We start from the raw sequence: 21,531 nt of genomic DNA on the forward strand, positions 1-21,531 counted from the left end.
ATCAGAAGCCAACACAGTCAGAGTGGTCCTCAGATGTCAGAGACAGAGGCTCTGGGAGGTGAACATCCAAGGTCATTCAGGCAGCGAGCAGCAGAGCAGGCAGAAAGGCAGCCTCCTCACTTTATAAGCATCTGAACTCTATACAGAGGTTCTCAGTGAACACAGAGCTACGATGTTCTATGATGGAGGCTAAAGGGACCATTTTGAAAGGTGACTGGAAGAAGGTGAGGTGTTAGCAGGATCTGGAAGGGAGAACATGGTCTGGCAAACGTCATAGGGAAGGAAAGTTCAGACTGGCTCTGGATATTTTATTACTGCCTCTGACAAAAGGTCTTGCAAACTGTAGCAGTTAATAAATATTTATGGAATGAATAAATTTTATTCTCAAAATAAATATTCTCAGGCTGGCAAGATTGCTCAGCAGATAAGAATGTTTGCTGCCAAGCCTCTGATGACCTGAGTTCTATCTTTGGAAACCAGATGGTAGGAGAGAACTGATTCTCTGACCTTTGACCTCTACAGTCTCTATGGCACTCACACACACACACACACACACACACACACACACACACACACACAGATAAATATATATGTGATTTTAAAATAAAACAATATTCTTATGACTTAAATATCAAACCTAGGCAACTGAAGACAAAAGAACAAACTGCTGCTGGGGGCAGAGGGGAGAGATGGGCTCCAGCCCAGTTTTCCTCTCTCCATAGAAAAACAAAAGTCCTGGGGCTGGAGAGATGGCTCAGTGGTTAAGAACACTGGTTGTTCTTGCAGAAGACCCGGGTTCGAATCCCAAGACCCACATGGCAGCTAAAAACTGTCCATAATTCTAGTCCCAGGGGATCTGATAGCCTCTTCTGACCTCCGTGGTCATTGCACGACATGGGTGCGCTTACCTACATGCAGGCAATACACGCATACATATAAAATTAAAAACAACAAAATAAACAATGATAGTCTTTTAAAACCAATAAAAATGGCTGATGACTGGGGGTGTAGCTCAGAGATTAGAGGGCTTTGCTGCATGCTTAGGGCCCCGATTTGATCCCTAGAACCAAAAACAGTAACGAAAAACCTGTTCACATGTTAAAAAGCTTAATAAAGGGCTGGAGGGATGGCTCAGTGGTTAAGAGCACTGGCTGATATTGCAGAGGACTCAGGTTCAGTTTGCAGCACTCAAAAGATGGCTAACAACCATCCATAACTTTAGTTCCAGGAGATTCAATGTCCTCTTCGGGCCTCTGAGGGCATTACATACATGATGGACTGACATATATGCAGTGTTTTACTTGTACACATAAAGTAAAAATAAAATTTTTTAAATAAAAAATCCTAATAAGATAAACTTCTGATCAGGCCAATTTTTAAACTTATTTATTATTCATTTACTTATTTACTGTATGTGCACGCCCCTCATGCCAGTCAAGCCTGTGGAGGTCAAAAGGCAACTTTTAGGAGTCAGTTCTCTCCTCCCACCATGTGGGTCCCAGGGATTAAACTCGGGTTGTCAACCTTGGCAGCAAGCACCTTTACCTGCTGAGCCATCTTGTTAGCCCAGAAGAAACTTTTTAAATACTTAACTGAAATAATAACTTTTTAAAGTTAAGAAATAACTTATCACTACCTCTTTGCTCTTAAGAGCTTATATTGCTCTTCCAGAGGACCTGATTTCAGTTCTCAGCACCCATGTCCAGCAGGTTACAACCACCTGTAACTCCAGCTTCAAGAGATTTGATACCCTTCTCTGACTCACTCACATGCACATATAGACACACACATATACATATTTTAAAAAATTTAAAAGTTGTTCCTTAAAAAAAAAATGCCTGAGCCAGGTGTTGTGGTGGCACATGCCTTTAATCCCAGCACTTGGGAGGCAGAGGCAGGCGGATCTCTATGAGTTCAAGGCCAGCCTGGTCTACATAATGAGTTCCAGGACAGCTGGGGCTACAGAGACACCCTGTCTCAAAAAAGACCAAAAAGACCAAACAAACAAACAAACAAAACAAAAAAAAAGACTAGTGCCTAAAACTCCAGTTTCCAGGCAAGCATACACAGTATTTGGAAGTGATCACTAAAGCAAGTAAAAACTAAACAAACTGAAAAGTCAATAAACCCCCTCCTCCTCCCCAGCTTCTTCCCTCTCCTCCGCTGTGGGTAGAAATAAAGTTCTGTATAGGAAACTGCTTTTGCTATTGGTAAGTGCCTTTTGCTTTATACTTTTCTACTATTCTTCAAGTAAACACTAACCAACTTCATTCTTAGAGTATGAAGGCTTTCTGGCTAATAATATTTTTCTTTTCTTCCTTTATTTTGGTCTTTTATTTTTTTATTTTTTTACTTATTTTGGTCTTTTTGAGACAGTGTCTCTCTGTAGCTCTAGCTGGCCCAGAACTCACTATGTAGACCAGGCTGGCTTCAAACTCACAGAGATCTGCCTGCCTCTGTCTCCCAAGTGCTGGAATTAAAGGTGTGCGCCAACATGCCCAGTTTTTTTGCCTTTAAAAATTTTTTTTTTATTTTATTTTATGTGTATGAATGTATTGCCTGCATGCATGTATGTAAGTGCACCTCTCTTGTGCAATGCCCATGGAGATCAGAAGAGGGTGTCAGATCCCCTAGAACTGGAGTCATGGACAATTGTTAGCTACCATGTGGGTGCTGGGAACTGAACCCAGGTCCTCTGCAAAAGCAGCTAGTGCTCTTAACCGCTGAACCATCTCTCCAGACCACCCCCCTTTTTTTCAACTTTTTGAAATAGGGTCTTCCTGTAGCCCAAGTTGTCCTGGAATTTTCTATGTAGACCAGGTTGCCTTCAGTCTCACAGAGATCTGCCTGCTTCTGCCTCGTGAGTGGGACTAAAGGCATGAGCCATCACACTAGACTAAATATTTCAATTTTAAAAAAACATTTTTATTTTATGTGTATGAGTATTTTGCCTGTATGTATATAAATGCATCATGTGCATGAAATGCCCACAAAGGCCGGAAGAGGGCGTCAGATCACCTGGAACTGGAGTTGCAAATGGTTCTTAGCTGCCATGTGGGTGCTGGGAATTGAACCTGGGGTCCTCTGGAAGAATAGCAAGTGTTCTTAACAGCTGAGCCATCTCTCCAGCCCCAGTATTTCTATTTTTAACTAGAGGAATAGCACGAAGCATCTTTCATTTCTACTTGAACAGAGTTTCTGTTATTTTATTAGTGTACATTCATAGGTTTCATTATGTTTTCATGATATTTATCATATGCTTTGACCTTATTCACGTTCCCATTACCCAATCTTCTTTAATCCATCAGAGAAGTAAGGACCCAGGGAAGCCACGGCCTCCATAGTTGAAAAGAGAAGCAGATACCTAAGGGATGGCAGGAGAGAAGCACCTATGCATTTGGCAGTGAGGGACAGGGGCCCTAATGAAAGGACTGAAGCATGCCCTCACCCACCTTTGCACATTACTAAAAGCCCATGTACTGCAATTCCATCAACTCAGCACCGTGTAACTGCCTTTTAACAATTGAAGCTGCTAAAACTCAAATACCCCACAGTTTGTTCAGACTGAGCAAACAGAAATAGGCTTGGATAGAGCAGGGATACTGTGACTGTCAGACCTGGGATTTAAAACAACTGTGATTAATATGCTAAAGACTAATGCATAAAGTAGGAAATGTGCAAGAACAGATAAGTAGTGTAATCAGAGAGATAGGAATTATAAGAAAGAATACACAGATGTGTTAGAGATCGAAAACACAGAAATGAATGTGGTCTGATGAGCTTATCAGTAGACTGGCCACGGCTGAGAAGAATCTCTGAGCTTGAGGATATGGTAGTAGACGTTTCTGAAAAACTAAGAACAAAAACTAAAAAACAAAAGAACACAGTATACAACTGGCTGGGTGTGGTTAGTGCACACCTTTAATCTCAGCACTCAGGAGGCAGAGGCAGGCGGATCTCTGTGAGATCAAGGCCAGCCTGGTATATTAGTGAATTTCAGGCCAGCTGGGGCTACAGGGAGACCCTGTCTCAACAGGACCAAAAAAAAAAAAAGCCAGTAGGAATAATTAAGAACAAGAAGTTGGAAGGTAATAGGGTGGGGTGGAGATGGAGGAGGGAGTCTGAATATAATGAAAATTCACTGTATGAAATTCTCAATCAATAAAAATATCTTTTAAAAGTCAACAGGAGAAAATGTCGCTGAGCGTGTTCATGTCCCCAGGGTGGGGAGATTTTACAAACAATATTCAAAATACACAAATTAAGGCAAATTTTCCCATCCCAAGGTGGCTCATAAAGTGTCAAAGAAGTGACTGTAGTAAGAGTTGAAAACTGAGAAGTAATTAGCACCAAGAATATCAATGCTAGCCCAGTGTGATGGTACACACCTTTAATCCCAGCAGAGGGAGGCAGAGGCAGGGGGATCTCTCTAAGACTGAAGCCATCATGGTCTGTGCCGTGAGTTCCAGGCCAGCTGGGGTGCAGGGAGACCCTGTCTCAAAAGGCAACAAACAAACAAACGGAATATCAAAGCTACCTGGCAATCAGAAAAAGAAACACAGCAAAATGAGCCAAGCCTGTGAATAGAGAGTCACAGGAGAAAGAGTGAGAAGCTTGACCTCATAAGGAAATCAGAAAAATGAGGATAGAGCCTCCAATTAAATATCAGCTTATGCATACCAAATTGATAAAGATAAGCAAGTGAAGAAATCCAAAGTATAGATGAAAGTTGAGAGCCCTGACTGTTAACTTGCTATTTTATTATCTGTGTGCATGTATGCAGTGCTAAGGACCAAACCCAGGGCCTTGTGCATGCTAGGAAGCACTGCAGCCCCGTTCATTTGGCTATTTTAGAGATCAGTCTGGAAGAATGAAGGGAAGGAAATCATACGTGTTTACTCTCTAATCAAGCAGTGTTGTATGTACGTATTCAGAATGGCCTTGTCCAGACGCCCAGGAGGCCATGCAGAGAACTGCCACTGCGAGAAAAGCGTTCAGGTAGCAGTCTGAAGAAGTGACCTGGGTTTAAGCAGGACAGAGCTTTTCCAGAAACAAAGTTGAGTGAAAAAGGTTTGAGAAAGCACAAAGATTTATCTCTCAATATGCTCTGAGAAAATACAACACTGGAATGCTGAGTCACACTAATTTTCAGACACATTTATGCCTAAGCAGACACATGGAAGGTAGAGTAAAAGGATGGGCATTACATTTAACAGAGAAGGCATTTTGAGGGACATGGAAATGGAATACAAAGAGGACAAATAATTCTACAAAGAAGCTACAACGGGGTTATTGTACAAGCTGCTGCTGCTGCTAGCTCTCCATAGACTGAAAAGTATGAACTTTAACCTTAACCCTGATGTCCTTAAACAGGGATTGATTCCTCCTGAAACTTGATTGGGAAAACTGTTGTGTTTTTTATCTTGTTTTGTGTGTGTGTGGTCAGTGGGTGCGAGAGTTGTGCCCATGTAACCACAGGACAACCTTGGATTATCATTCCTTTGGCACTCTTCACCTTGTATTTTGAGACAGGGTCTGACATGGGCTTGGAGTTCACCAAGCAGGCTAGGCTGGCTGGCCACTGAACCCCAGGGACCTGCCTGTCCCCAACTCCCCAGCACTGGGATTACAAGTGTGTACCACCATGCCACCATGCCTGGTTTTCCCCCAGTGGTTTTGGAGACTAAACTCATGTCTTCAAGCACTTTACTGAGTGAACTATCTCCCCAGCTCCTGTTTTCACCTTTAGCCACTCTGATTCTGTTCTTCCTCTTCCCTGCCCCTAAAGGGTTGCTGGCTCCTCACCAGATCTCTGCAAACTCAGAGAACATGGACAACATCGTGGTGGCCTGGCAGCCTCCAGAGAAAGCTGCCTCTGCAGTTTGGGAGTATGTGGTAGAATGGAGAGCCCTCCATCCAGGGAGCTTCCCACAACCTCCACTAAGCTGGCTTCGAATCCCCCCCTACAACTTGTCTGCTCAGATTTCAGGTACCAAATTATTCACATTGCTTCCTCAAGGGTTACCAAGTTCACATTTGTTTGGGGGAAGTGCAGGCAGAGTCTTGCCTTCAATTACATCATAACCTAGAGTCATAATGGGACAGTGATGACCTAGAGTCCATCAAGAATGCCCTGAGGACTCCATCACTGCACTCCTAGAAGACCAACTGGTTAAGAAACCTAGTGTTTATGGAAGAACTATATCCCTAACATGTTGCTAATAAAATGAAAGAAGAGTTGAACCAAACAAGTGTGGCAGAGAGCTAAGTCAACATGTCAGGGTGATAGATGCCTTTATCTTTGGGAAACCACTAACTCAAAACAATCTTGTACACTGAGTCATTTTTTTATTACTTTTATGTGTATGCGTGTATTGCCTGCATGTAGGTAAGTGTACCCATGTCGTGCAATGCCCATGGAGGACAGAAGAGGCTCTCGGATCCCCTGGAACTGGAGTCACAGACAGTTGTTAGCTGCCATGTGGGTGCTGGGATTCCAACCCAGGTCTTCTGCCATCTCTCTAGCCCCCATTGAGTCATTATTTTAAAACCACCATACAGATGACAAAACCAAGAGATCTTCACTCCCAATTCTGCTCCTTTTCATTTGTGTCATAATAAAAACAGACTATTTACATGATAATTGATTTCTCTAATCCTCAGGTTCCTCATGTCAGTGGTTAGAATGATGTGAAAGTCTTTGAAAACACATTAAAATGACTGGGCAGAACTTCATGTCATTTTCAGTGTAAGATCAGCATTGTGGTTTAAAGTGCTGGTTAGGTAGACAGTCTACCTGGGTCTGAGTCCTAGCTCTGTTACTACAGTTGTATGATCATCTGTGCCCATTTTCTCATCTGAAAAATGAGACTAATATTACCTACCTCATTGGGTTATTATGAGGAATTAATATATGGAAGATGTTCTGAATATTGCCTGAAAAAATTTAAATATGCAATAATTGAGCTAACATATCATTCTTATTAAATTTGTCAGAACTGGGAATTAAATAGGTTTGCAAGTTCTAAATTCCATATTGTAATTACACCATGACCATCATTATACTTCTCAAGGAGGCTGTATTACAACCTGCTTTAAAAGACAAGGTTCACACAGAAATAAGTACTATTAGTAGTCTAATAGTAGGCTACATAACATATGAGCTGGTCTTTAACTGAGTGCCTTTTTTGGGCCTGACTGCTAGACTTCTAGTAGGTTGAGTTTTGATAGCTGTTGAAGAGGATGCTGCAGAGGGTGACCCAGTGAACACTCACTCACAGAAGGGTTAGCAAGGCATTGGGAGTCTGGAACTTCTAATCCGGAAACCTTTTAGCCAGAAGAGAAATTTAGAAGGGATGGAGTAAGCAGCTTGATGGTTACTGCCAGTTTCAGCATATATGTGTAAAAGTATGTTTCCGTGGTTGTTCTGGAGAGCAAGATTTTTTAAAATATTTTTTATGAGTATGAGTTTATTGCTTGCATGCTGTAAATACACCTGTGTTGTGCAATGCCTGTAGAGATCAGAGAAGAGGGTGTTGGATCCCCTGGAACTGGAGTTACAGATGGTTATAAGCCACCATATGGGTGCTGGGAATTGAACTTGGGTCCTCTGCAAGAGCAGCCAGTGCTCTTACCTGTTGGGCCATCTCTCCAGCCCCAGAGAGCAGGATTTAAACTCTCAAAGGAAATGGTAAGAATGGAGGTATCAATTTTGAGAAGCAACTTAGTTGCTCTCTCAGGATAGCTGGAGGTTTTTCAGAGGAACCAATTTTCCTTCAGGGCTGTTATGCTCATTGAATCAGTTGGAGATATGGATTGAAAAAGCTCTTGCTGAACTGGGAAACTGTAAGCTCTTCTAAATTCTAACAAAATCTAAATAATATCAAAGGAGACATTTGAACTATACAGTTCCCACAGTTCCTTTTGGAAATCATATAATTTTATACAAACACCATAAAGCAAGAGAGAATACTTTCCACACTTAGTAAAAGTAAATGCTTTCAATCACTTTTGAATTATGCATGTGGCTAAAATTAATTTAACAAAATAGTAAAATAACAAGATTGTTCTTTCACTTGAAAACATTTGGCTTGACATCAGTTTATGCTATGAACACTTCAAAAATCAGTAATGCATGCTTACCATGAATTCAGACAGTCCTCCCAGTACAACTGGATCCTCACCCACATGTTCCATTGCTGGCTATATGGACAGTGTCTGGTATTTTGGAGTGGACCAGAATAAACTTGATTCCTGGATCATAGGCTGGTAGGGCTAGAGACTGCATTGTCTGTCCACAGAGTCAGAGTCTGGAAGCACTTCCCTGAGACCTAGTATAGTTGGGTCCCTCTGCTACATGCCAGGGCCCCAGTCACTCGAGGTTACATTATTCATGCAAGAGTTGCCTTGCACCACACTTGAGGCGAAACTAAATTTCTGCAGAAAAGTACTGAAAGATGGCTTATAAATGTGGAGACAAAGCCTTTGTCCATGCATGGGTGCTAGTACATCAGGCAACATGAAAGTGGTATGGAATGAGTCTGGAAATTGTATAAAGGAAATAAAGCCATCTACATGTGGCTTCTTTTCTGAAGGTTCTTAAGGAGGGGAGCAGACACCATTAGAAGAGTGTTCATATAGTATCAGCCAGAGAAATAGTCCTTAAGGCCAGAACTAGGGAAAGTTTGCCAGGAGGGCTCTGCTCTTCTTGAAAAGGAAAAATGTCAGGGCTGGAGAGATGACTCAGAGGTTAAGAACACTGGTTGTTCGTGCAGAAGACCCAGGTTCGAATTCCAGCACCCACATGGCAGCTAACTGTAACTCCAGTCCCAGGGGATCCGACAGCCTCTTCTGACCTCCTCAGGCATTGCATGACGTGGGTGCACTTACCTACATGCAGGCAGTACATGCATACACATAAAATAAAAATAATAAAATTTTAAAAAAAGGGAAAATGTCAAGGAAGATACAGAGCCATGTTTATCTTCCCTCTTCCACTAAAGGCAGGCCATTCACAGGAAAAAGCCCATGGCTTCTGATTGATAGAGTAGCAACAGGACTCACATTTTGCATATGTTAGTTCATCAGGAACTAACATATCTCCAGAGGCCACAATGCAGAAGAGCCAGGAACTAGGAACAGAGCCAGACCTTTCCAAGGTGGTATGATTCCATAATCTGTATTGCCTTTGACCTGGATGCCATGCATGGGGAATCTGTGGATTACAGGACTAAGATGACAGCTGCTTTCTCCATTTCATTTGGTTTATGAACTCAAATTAGAACTTACCCACACTGTGCACTTGGTCTTGTCATGGTCTCTTCTGACAGAATTGGTTGTGTAATGAGCTTTATGTACTTACTGAAATATTTACTGGATTTTCATATAAAACACACACAATTTAGTAAATTACTATGTGGTGTAAAATTTCTCTTCCCCCAAAGGTAACATAATTAGGCATTTATCAGGGTAGGGGACCCTAGTAAACCATCATTACAACACTAAGCAGTACTGGACAGTCCTTACTTTGACCATCTCATACTATAGTTATCTAGTGGGGTTCATTTCTCTTGTGCCTTTAAGATTAGGAATTTAAGCCTGGTGTGGTGGCACACACCATTAGTCCCAGCACTCAGGAGGCAAGCACATCTCTATTCTATGAGTCCAAGTCCATATATATATATATATATATATATATATATATATATATATATATATGGTGGTTTGAGATGCCCTCTTCTGGCCTCCACAGACACCCCACCCACATACATGGATAAATTTTAAAATGAATAAAATAAAATGAAAAAACAGACTTGGAATTTAAAGGTGCATTACAGGCAGTGCTACGAGGGGCACCTCTCTCTCTCTCTCTCTCTCTCTCACACACACACACACACACACACACACACACAGTTATGATTCTGAGGTCAGCTTGGGCTTCAGAGAAAGACCCTGTCTCACACACAGATATGCACCCGCCCCTCACTTGGGTTTCTTGGAAGTGATAGCCAGAAACTGGAAACTTGGGCCATCTCTTTATTCTCAGTCCAGACTGCTTTTTTAATCTTTAAACTAAGAAAAGGTAAGAAATGTCTTGATGCAGGTATTAACATAACTCTTTGTAGTGACTCACTGGGGATGTCATGCGTGGTTATAAGAACTCCCTTTTCCTTGCAGCAAACATAAAGCCCTACACCTGTTATGAAATCCATGTACATGCACTGTCAGAAAGTCAAGGAGGGTGTATCTCCATCCTGGGTGACTCCAAGCACAAAGGTGAGCCTAGGGACCTTTCACCAAAACTTCTGTTAGTGATTTGGATTTGGAGGGTGACAGAAGCCTCTTGTGTCCTTCTTTGCAGCACCACTGAGTGGCCCTCACATCAGTAACATTACAGAGGAAAAGGGGAGCCTTTTTATTTCCTGGAACCACATCCCAGTCCAGGAGCAAATGGGCTGCATCCTCCATTACAGAATATACTGGAAAGAACGAGACTCTAGCTCACAGCCTGAACTCTGTGGTATGTGTGAGAACCAAGCAAAGTGGGCATCCTGTTTAGATGTTAAGAAAACACAAGGCTAAGCATATGCATCACTACACTGTGCTGACACTATGCTGGTATCTGTGAAATGAGTTAAAGATAAAGGATAGCTAAACACACACTTGCAAAGTTATTATTTATGTCATAAGCTAAGCAAATTGCTAAAGATACATAAATTGGACTAGGCTCTCAAGGTGTCCGCTTACAGGGCAGACAGCATTTCAAAAAGCAATAAAAGCCTGGGGGTACATACCTATGATCACATCACTAGGAAAGCAAAGGCAAGAGGCATGTGAGTTTGAGGAAGGCTTGGGCTGTGTGGTGAGACAGTCTCAAAACAAACAATAGTAGCACTTGTGTTTCCATTGAACTAGAAGACAAAGTCGTAAGAGGTGTAAAAATCAATCCTGTTTTGCAACCCAGAGTTCATTCTCCAGTTTGAGTTTTGATGTGTATAAGGAAGAATGATACTCAGGACAGTTTAAAGAGTTCATACTTTAGTGAGGGGGAAAAAAAAAGTTTGTCAAGGAACACACCTGGATAACTTCTAAATTCCCATGTAAGCAGTTACCATCATAACATACTTTCTTCTTAGGATGGAAAAAAAATACCAGCCAGCTTAAAAACAATTTTTTATGACCTGTAACTGTTCTTCAGCTCTAAAACCAAAGTAATTAAACTCTGGCCGGGGCATTATCTCAAATGGTTTCATGAATCACTCATTCATGTAACCTGTCACTTGTGTGATCTGATCTTTCAATCTTTAATCAGAGCTGTTTTGTTTTTGTTTTTGGCATGATCGTCTCTCTATTTCATAAGTAGCTGGCTTTCTTTCAGGAGCATTTGCCAGGAAGAAGGGACATTTTCATTCCTACATGAGAGTTATTGGTCCAAGGAGAATGTAAGTCCACTGGAGTTGCAGATTCCAGAGAGCTGCCACAGGGCTTTTTACCCAGGAAACTTGAGAAGTTTGTCTTCTCTGTTGACCTTTCCCTGAGTTATGACTTTCATAGTTAACATTTATTATATAAACAATACTTATACTTGGTAAAAATATTTAAGTAGTTTTGAGATAGAAAATGAAAATTCTTTCTCTTTGTACTTGACCTGTTTTCTGTGTTCCAGAAAACAGCAATGCATACACAAGAATGTATTTGGAATCTTTTTCTATATTCTAACCTATAATTTACTTAAAATTACTAGAGATCTTTCCACACAGGTCCATGTGGATTTGCCTCATTTTTTTTAATATTTATTTTTATTTTATGTGTATGAGTGTATTGCCTGCATGTGTGTAAGTGCACCCATGTTGTACAATGCCTGCAGAGGTCAGAAGAGGGCATTGGATCCCTGGAACTGGAGTTACGGATGGTTGTTAGCCACCATGTAGGTGCTGCGAATTGAATCTGGGTCCTCTGCAAGAGCAGTCAGTGCTCTTAACTGCTGAACTAACTCTCCAGCCCCATCATTCTTAAGTAAAGCTCTGCAGACTTGCCATGATTTGTTAGCTAACCCATCACTGATAAATGAACAGAACTACTTTTCCACTAGGCCTGTCAGGATAAGCCAGTTCTGAAAGGTACTCCAAAGGCTGTTGAATCAACTGAATTCTTTACTAGCTATTAACTAGAATCCTTCATGTAACATTTCCCTGGGAAACAAATTTCTTTTTGGCATAATTTAAGCTGAGATGGCCATTTACAACCACCAATATCAACATAGTCAACTACTTCTAGCAGCTGTTCTTGTATATATTGAAGAAAACATCTGCCACACCTGCCACAAATCCAATGTGTCTAGAATCTACTATTTTTTTTGGTCTTTTTGAGACAGGGTCTCCCTGTAGCCCCAGCTGTCCTGGAACTCAGTATGTAGGCCAGGCTGGACTTGAACACACAGAGATCCGACTGCCTCTGCCTCTGGAGTGTTGGGATTACAGGCATGCGCCACCACGCCCGGCTAGAATCTACTATTTTAAAGTAAGTTCAAAGGGGAGATTGTCCTATATCAGTCAAGACTAATTTTCCATTTAATCCAGTAAGCACTTGATGATGAGTGAGCCGTATTCCCTTATCATCAGTATACTGAGAGAAACAGGAAAGTACAAACACTTGCTACAATCAAACCAACAACCCCTTATTGTGTCTGGCAACCAGAAATCATTGAATCCAAGTCATTTCTAGATGGTGGAGGGGTTGTGGAGGAGGAACAAGACTCTGAGAAAGAAAAGGGTCTCAACAGCTAAAGGAACATTCCCAGTGTTTCAAGAAAGGGACTCCACCCTGCTTGGGGTTTGGCATTGGGTCCCAGGGAGAAGTGTTAAGGCATGGGGGAAGAATTACTAAAAAAAGGTGAAGTCCTTTGTCACTAGCCCTACCTGGGCAGGCTAAGTGAGGAAAGAACTAGGGTGGGCCCCAGCACTTACAGTCTAGTAAGTTCCATGGGTGAATCTGCAGCACAGTCTCCCATCTGGAGTTGAGAGTGCACCAGTAATCTGATGGCAAGCACACCTCCCTTCCATATGACACATGACACTGCCAGGTTGTTTTTGCCAACAGATTCTAAGCATTCAAGAGCAGAAGTCACAGTGATTTGCTTACCATTATCTCTTCAATTTAGAACACAGCCAGTTAGATGGTAGGTGCTTAATAAACATGGCCTGCTGACTAATAAATGGGTGAAAACTACCCTGTCCCCTGCTAAGGCCAATGTGGATATCCAGGTAAATTAATTCCCAGTAACAGTAAAACTGTTTTGCAACAGTGCAACTCTTTTGATCTTCATATCAAAAGTCTTTCAGATGGTTGGCAGCAAACACAATGTCCTAAACTGGTAAACTTTTCACTCAACCACCTGAGTTTAAAGTTTCCATCTGTGGAGGGTAAAGGGTGCCCTAGTATCTGTACCAGGGATCACAGCCCAGAGGCAGCAGGACCAGTCTTTCCTGCTGGACTTCTTTCTCTCATTACACAACTCAGCTTTTTTGCTGAGTTTTGCTGACTCCACCACTCTTACCTCTGCTCCCCACATAGAGCTGCTATTTTTGTTCTCCAAACATGCGTGTGTGAATAAACTTTATCAACCCAGCATACCATCCAAATCCCTTCCCTTCTGCTCTGGTGTCTCATTTTGCTTCCATAGCTCAGGACCTCACACAGTTGGACAGGTGACTCCTTGATGCCCGCTGAGGTTTCGCTGCAGCGAGATGAACAGAAGCTCTTGCTAAAATTAATTTTTTAATCCCTTGCTTTAGGAATAGAGATTTTTTATTTTTAGCTCAATCATATTACTTAAGTCTGTGTAAGTAATTTCAACAAGCTATAGTAGACCTTGGAATTTTCCACAAGACATTTTTCTTAACAGAATGTAAAATATAGAAATTTCTCTGATAGTCACAGCTGTAAAATGATCTGCCCAGGCCTCAGCCCTTTGGAGTGGGGTAGAGGGTCACCTTCAACCCATGTCCCAGAAGAACATTCCAGAAAATGGCCTCTTTGCTACCAATACTTGTGATCTTAGAGGGTAAAATGGCATCGGCACATTGATCAAGAAGCAGAATCTGCTTTGTGGAGAAACCATAGGGGTATTGAGAACATAAGAAACTGGAAACCCAACTGCCAAGTAAATCTCATCTCTGTACCATTGCTCTAGTTAATTTCTTTTATTTATGAGTATGAGTGTTTTGCTGCATGTAAGTGTACCACCTGTGTGCAATGCCCACTGAGATCAGAAGAGGGTGCTAGATCCCCTAGAACTGGAATTACAGACTGTTCAGCTGTCCTGTGGGTGCTGGAAACAAAACCCACGTCTTCTGCAAGAGCAGCCAGTGCTCTTTAATGATGAGCCACCTCTCCAGTTCCTCCACTGCTCTAGCTTTTTAACGATTTTATATCAAATTGAAGCTAAGCATTCACTGTAAGTTCAAGATGAGCCTACAAAAAGAGCCAAAGTTCAAGTAAGTTTCATTATTTGCTAAACTTTAAAAATTCCATTACTTTCAGGTGTGGAGGCACATGCCTTTAATCCCAGCACTCGAAGCAAAGGCAAGGCCAGCCTGGTCTACACAGTGAATTCCAGGCCAGCTGGGACTACAAGGAGACCCTGGCTCAAAAAAAAAAAAATTCCTTTACCTTAAAAACAATTTGTACACTAATTTCCTCCTCAAGAAGTCAAAGATATGTGATAAATATGAAAAAATATTAATCTTAAGAAACAAAAGGAACTACTACCACTAAATAATTTGAAGTAAAAATAACAAAAAAAAATCTTTCATTAGATTTTGTCACAGAAAAAAAATGTTTGTTGCACTGTGCAGCAAGCCCTCCATAAATGGCCTACAGCCTACTAAAGCACTAAGTTCAGATGAATGTATGTCCTTTTAAAACAGCAGTATGTTTTTGTCTTTCAAATTAAATGGAGCATTAAAATAAAGGGAATGCCCCATTCAACTATTTCCTTTACCACATTCCTCTCTTTCTTTATCTTCCTCTCAGAAATTCCCTACAGAAGCTCCCAAAGTTCACACCCAATAAACAGCCTGCAGCCTGGAGTGACATATGTTCTGTGGATGACAGCTCTGACTGCTGCTGGTGAAAGCCCTCAAGGAAACGAAAGGGAATTTTGTCTACAAGGTAAGAGGCTAAAGATGGTGAGTTCACTGTGGATTCTGGTGTAAACATACATTCCTACTACATGTGGCATGGAGATTATCCTTAATTCACTAGTGACTTCACACTTGCTGTTTCCTCTAACTATACTGTCCTCCCACTCCACAGTTTGGAGACAGTATGAACTCACTTTTCAAAACTGAGTGGAAGCCCCCCTCTAGAAAGCCTTGTGAGGCTTCTTAACCCATGGCTGCATACACCTGTGAGATAGGGAGCCCTTGTAGGGCCAGGGCTCCTTTGAGAATACAGAATTGGACCCCATAGGGCCCTTCTCTCTAAATGAATGGCCAAACATGGCTTGGCTTTGTTCCTAAGCCTAGCTGCCCAGGAGCTGTGGGTAGGGTCCAGAGAGCTCACAAAGTTAGAATTTTGAAGTGCTCATTAGAGATAACTCAGTTCCAAGATTTGCTCACTTTTCAGGAAAAGCCAACTGGAAAGCATTTGTGGCATCAAGCATTTGCATCGCTATCATCACAGTGGGCATTTTCTCAGTACGTTACTTTCGGCAAAAGTGAGTTGGTTACACCTGCTGATTTGGTAAATTTACTGTGTGTGGGGTGTGTGTGTGTGTGTGTGTGTGTATGCACATATGGGGAAGCATGTGCCCATGCATGTGCATGAGGAGGCCAGAGGAGGATGTTGGGTGTCTCCCTCTATCACTCTCTGCCTTCTTTGAGACAGGTCTCTCACTGAATCTGAAAGTTGCCATTTTGGCTAGGCTGGTTGGCCGGCCAGCAAGTTCCCAGGATTCCCGAGTTCCCACCCCTCAACAATGGAGTCACAGACACACACGGCTGGCCATACTCTGCTTTTACATGGGAGCTAAGAATCTGAACTAGGTCCCCATGCTTGCACAGCAAGGGCTCCTACCCACTGAACCACCTCCTAAATCTATTTTTAAAAATAATAGCTATTGCTTGCCAGGCATGGTGGCATACCTCTTTAATCCCAGGACTGAGGAGGCAGAGGCAGGCAGATAGATCTCTGTGGCATAGATGCCAACCAGGTCTACATAGCAAGTTCCAGGCCAACTGGGGCTATAGGGAGGCGCTATCTCAAAAAAACAAAATAAGGGCTGGAGAGATGGCTTAGCAGTTAAGAGCACTGGCTGCTCTTGCAGAGGACCTGGTTTGAGTCCCAGCACCCACATGGAGACTAATAACCATCTGCAACTCCAGTTCCAGGGGAATGCAATGCCCTCTTTTGGCCCTGTGGGCATTGCACGACACAGGTGCACTTACATACATGCAGGCAAAACACTGATACGCACACATTAAAAAAAAAAAAAAGCAAATAAATGAATAATAGCTATTGTTGCGGCGGGTCAGGTGAATGAATACCTCACTGTAGAAGGATAAAAGTTTTCAGCCTTTTTTGCTGACTGTGTCAAATTTTTAAGTTAACCCTTGACCTTAAAATTTCTAATACATTTAAATATATCATAGATGCATGCATATTTAGTTAAAAACATGTTTAGTGAAGGATTGTTCATAAGGAAACTATAAGTTACCATTTATCCACTAAAGATAAAGAGAAGAAGATTAAAGATAAAGATATAGAAGAAAATTAGATATATTGCTATATCACAGTTTAAATGTTGCAGGATGGTCCATATTTTTACATTTTGAAGATAATATATACACAGATGAATGTCAGATAGCTAGGGATGAGGTGGCAATCTGACTGTGACATCTGATACCCTACTGATCACTAGGGTTGACTCAGTTGATCTGGCTACTAGGCGTCCCCTTCCTCTACATGGTTCCTCTCAAAGTTGCACTTAGAGAATGATGTTCTCTAGTAGAACAGGCCTGTTCAAGGGTATATGAGTCGCTGTGCTTCCCTGCTAGAACTCCCAAACAAGCTCTCAATATAGATCTGGTTGTATGCAACAAAAGTCAAAATAGATTTAAACTATCCAGCAGGTTGTCACCCAGGTAGAGGCTGCTTTGGCAGCTCCATAGTTGCCAAGAACTATTTTCTGCTTCACTATCCTGATGTGGCTTCCATCCTTGAGTTTCTGCCATGAGCTTTCACTTCAGTGTCTCATGGCTACAGGAACTACTCTGCCTTCTACAATCTGAGGAAAATGGAAAGGTGTACCTACTTCGCTTTTTTGTGTGGTCTTTTTGAGACAGGGTCTCCCTGCAGCCTCAGCTGGCCTGGAATTCACTATGTAGACCAGGCTGGCCTTGAACTCACAGAGATCCCCCTGCCTCTGCCTCCTGAGTGCTGTGACTAAAGGCGTGTGCCAGCATGCCTGGGTACATCGGGTACATCACTTTAAGAGTCACACATGTTGCTTTCAGTTCCATCTCAAAGGATAGAAACTGGTGAGGCAAAGGAGAAAGATTAAAATTATGGTCTTATTAGATGAGTTCACTGTCATCCCAATAAATCAAGATCTTGTTCTGAGGAAAGGGTGGAAATAGAATATTCGGTGGCAATTAACACTCTGCCCCAAAGATATACAACACGGTGTTAAATGTGGCTCTATCTGGGGACAGAAATTATAGATGACTTTAATTCTATTTATTTTATAAAATTTGGGCTTATAAGATGGCCCAGTGGATAAAGGTGTTTGCCACCAAGCCTGACTTGATCTGATCTGAGTTTGATCCCTGGGACCCACATGGTAGAGAGAACCAATTCACCCAAGTTGACACCTGACCCCCCACACATATGCATAGCATGCACACACCAACACCCACACCTACACCACATAATCATTTTAATCTTCAAAATTTTATTTAGTAAAAAAAAGTGTATTGTTTTGCAAAGAAAATATAATTAGCTCATTTTTCAACACAACGCTTTCTTTAGATGCCAAGTAAAGCAATAGATGTCAAAATAGAACTCTACCAGCCAATGAACGTACATGCAGCTCTACACTTGACTAAGACTTCAAAGCAGAGCTCTTTTTAGGTATACATTGAAAAAGTTTAGCTCAGGAGTCAAATACATATATTCTGTTATTACCCAGAATGCCACACATCACCTCTCTATATCAAATGGTTAAATTGTATCTTTCCTTTTTACATCAAAGCTTATAAAAGCCAAGTCTTTTTAAAATGTTCCATATTGCTTTAAATTTTTTAATGGCCAAAAGAGTTTAAGTCACATGCATTTATATGAAATCTTCTTGAATCTTTTTCCCATCACACTATAACCACTGTTAACAGTTCAGATATTTTTCAAAAATACCCTTTTTTTTGACATGGTTTGACATTTTTAACATGATTAGGTTCAAGTTACTCACACCACTTAGTATCTTATTTTAAACTTCCAGTAATATCAGTCATTACAAACTCTTTGTAAATATTTTAATTAGCTCATTATTAAGTTCCCCAAGGATTTGAACCGTGTTTCCTGGTTTGCTGTTCTAGTCCCAGCATGTGCCACTGTATTGGCCACATTTTTAGGAGTTTAATACTATTTGTTGGATGAACGCATGGCTGGATAGTGATACACTGCTAAAAATTATGTTGAGCAAAAGTTTTTAGTTTATTTAGTAAACTCTAAGTAGCTGTATCCTGACTGATCATCAATTCAAACCATCACAGAAAAGTACTCCAGCTTTCATAATGCCATGCCTTTGGGATTTTGCATTTTACTCTTGCCATAAAAGGAAGCCCATCCCCTCCAACACACACATTGAAATCACTACACTAGAGCCTGTGTTCCCATGACTCTGTCCACATGCTTAACCAAATGTCACTGTTCTCTTATCTATAGGGTATTTGCTCTCTTTTCTACTCTCAGACCTCAATGGTGTGGCAGAGAAATTCCAGACCCAGCAAACAGCACTTGGGCAAAGAAGTACTCCATTGTGGAGGTAAGTCCAAAGTCATAGTGGCAGTCAGTGTGGTGCTATGATGACCACATCTAAGGCTCCTAGGACTGAGATCCTGTGGACAGCTGAGTCAGTAAGGCATCATCATTTTCATCCTGGACTTGAGAGCATTCATGCAGTGGAACTTCTGAAGCTTATGAACAAAGACAAAAAAAGACCCATAGTGTTTTCTTCCATGAGCCTGATGTATACCCCTCCTCACCTCAATGTATTACAAATGAAGACAAGTATTTTTGCCATTTGCTGATCCACAGTCTGAGAACAGACTCACCTAAATGCAAGATAATTGAAGCTTTTGACTTTCCCTCTCCTGCTGGAGCAACCCTAGTTTAGTCTTTGCAAGAAACCAGTTAAGTCATTCCAATGGGTAAAGAAAAAGCTTAAAGGGTTAGGCTGCTCAGAGAGTTAAGGGCAAATAAGCAAAGGAAGCTACCAGTCTACATGGGAAGGGATTAAGACAGGCTGTCTCCGGAGGAAGGCTTCAAAGTTTGTGGCCTCTGAATTGTGGCACAAGACTGTGCATTTAAGAATAGAGGCCTGGCGTGGTGGCACATGCCTTTGATCCCAGCACTCAGGAGGCAGAGGCAGGTGGATCTCCGTGAATTCAAGGCCAGCCTGGTCTACATAGTAAGCTCCAGGTCAGCTGGGGCTACAGGGAGACCCTGTGTCTCAAAAAGACCCCAAAAAAGAACAAGAACAAGAGGGGAGGGAAGCGACATGTCCATATCTTTTCTATTGCCTGGGGCCTTGGTAGCTCTTTTTCAAGATTTTTCTCTTAAATTACTGAGTTTGGTCAACACCCCTCCTTAAGCCAAAAGGCAGTGGCCCAGCCAGCTCACCCACCTCTGCTTTAGGAATAAAGTCAGTGCAGTTCAGTGCTTTTGCATTCAGGTCTGGGGGCTGATCCTGCCTTTGCTGCTTACTCTGTGTGTGACTTTTGGGTAACTTGTCTAACGTTCTGGAGCCTTAGTTCCAGCTTTCTGCATGCTGTTGTGAAGGTTAATGAGAAGCACTTACTTTTCACTTTTTGTTGTTGGGAGTTGGTGTTTGTGATACAGATTCACTCTGTAGCTCAGGCTGGCCTCAACCTCACAGAGATCCTCCTGGGATTACAGGCATGATCCATCATACCCACTTCTTTTCAGCTCTCGCTTTCTTCCCAAGAACGACCATACTTTAAGAAGACCCCTCTCTATTGAGGGATTTTGTTCCCATTCAGTTGCAACAGTAAAAACAGACAAAGACAAGTGTGTACACAATATATATATTATATACTATGTATTAGTCAAGTCTAAAATTATGTGTATTACATCTTCCACTTATAAATAACCTGTACATCACTTCCTACATGGCAGGCATTTTTAATTTCATACACTGACACTTAATCCACTGACAGCTCTAAGAGGTTGTACTATTATCCTCATTTTTCAAATGAGGAAACTGAGGTACAAAGGACCAAGTAACTTACCCAACACAGTCAGCTATAAAAGATGCATCCTAAATTCATTTTCAAACAGGATATGAAGACTCTATACATTACAACAGACCTTTAGACGGGATAAGGAGTGTTACAAAAGACCTACACCTCTGAGTTAAACACTCACTAGGGAGTTATCCATACACTATCCCTCACTGGGTGACAACTTTGCAACAACCTATGGGAATACATAATGAGCCACAAGGCCTTTGAAGATGCCTTGCTGGTGTTTGGGAAGATTCAGGTATCAGAATCTGAACCAGCTGAGCTTGATGGTCTCTTCCAATAGTAAGACATCATGGTCCTAAAAGCCTAAAATAGCAACATGGGAAGCAGCTCTGTGCTGAGTACAAACATTAGCCTCCACACTGTAGCTTTGACATCACAGGCTCTGTCTAGGAGATTAGGAGCTACAGAGAGCATAAGCTTGGAAGAAATGCTAAGTAAGATGTACAAAGGTTTAGACACACTAAGAAAGTAATAGAAATTGGCATACACATGCCCAAAGTCACATGACGAAAGTACATTTATTGCAGCAATATAAGTACAAGAACACATGGAGCATAATATAAAGTACATTCAGGTGTATCCTGACAGTTTGTAACTACTAAGAAAAAAACATAGACTTACATGTACTTAAAGGTTTTTTTTTTTTGTTTTTTTTGTTTTTTTCAGTCTTTTTGAGACAGGGTCTCCCTATAGCCCCAGCTGACCTGGAACTCACTATGTAGACCACACTGGCCTCGAACTCACCGAGATCTGCCTGCCTCTGCCTCCTGAGTACTGGGATTAAAGGCATGTGCTGCCTGGCTTAAAGCTGTTTTTTTTTAACATAACAAAGTATTGGGGCTTGAGAGATGGCACAGCAGCTAAGAGCACTTACTGCTCTTGCAGAGGACCCAGGTTCGGTTCCCAGAATCCACATTACAACCATCTGTAACTCTAGATCCAAGAGCTCTTACACCTTCTGGCCTCTAGACACCAGACATATATG

The 21,531-nt window shown here is 41.7% G+C and overlaps 1 protein-coding gene, 1 long non-coding RNA gene and 1 pseudogene across 3 annotated transcripts in view; 2 read left to right on the top strand and 1 right to left on the bottom strand.

Moving 5' to 3' along the window:
• Positions 1-21,531, top strand: part of Il12rb2 (interleukin 12 receptor subunit beta 2) — a 63,406-nt gene that overhangs the window by 38,342 nt on the left and 3,533 nt on the right. Inside the window, exons 9-14 of one of the 2 annotated variants that reach the window (XM_008844604.3) lie at positions 5,789-5,989; positions 10,177-10,275; positions 10,361-10,519; positions 15,034-15,171; positions 15,628-15,718; positions 18,943-19,042. In XM_008844604.3, the coding sequence (XP_008842826.1) occupies positions 5,789-5,989; positions 10,177-10,275; positions 10,361-10,519; positions 15,034-15,171; positions 15,628-15,718; positions 18,943-19,042 (788 nt within the window). The remainder of the gene's footprint in view (positions 1-5,788; positions 5,990-10,176; positions 10,276-10,360; positions 10,520-15,033; positions 15,172-15,627; positions 15,719-18,942; positions 19,043-21,531) is intronic. The other variant, XM_008844605.3, reaches the window with a different exon arrangement.
• On the top strand, positions 10,890-11,009 carry LOC115072320 (annotated as a pseudogene).
• On the bottom strand, positions 17,934-21,207 carry LOC115072312. The gene is made up of 2 exons (XR_003851354.1): positions 20,078-21,207; positions 17,934-19,193 (listed from the first exon to the last, which is right to left on the bottom strand). It is a non-coding gene; the product is annotated as an uncharacterized LOC115072312 (long non-coding RNA).

The sequence above is a fragment of the Nannospalax galili genome, unplaced genomic scaffold (assembly GCF_000622305.1).
Source record: "Nannospalax galili isolate Female #2095 unplaced genomic scaffold, S.galili_v1.0 scaffold441, whole genome shotgun sequence".
NCBI classification, from domain to species: Eukaryota; Metazoa; Chordata; class Mammalia; order Rodentia; family Spalacidae; genus Nannospalax; species Nannospalax galili.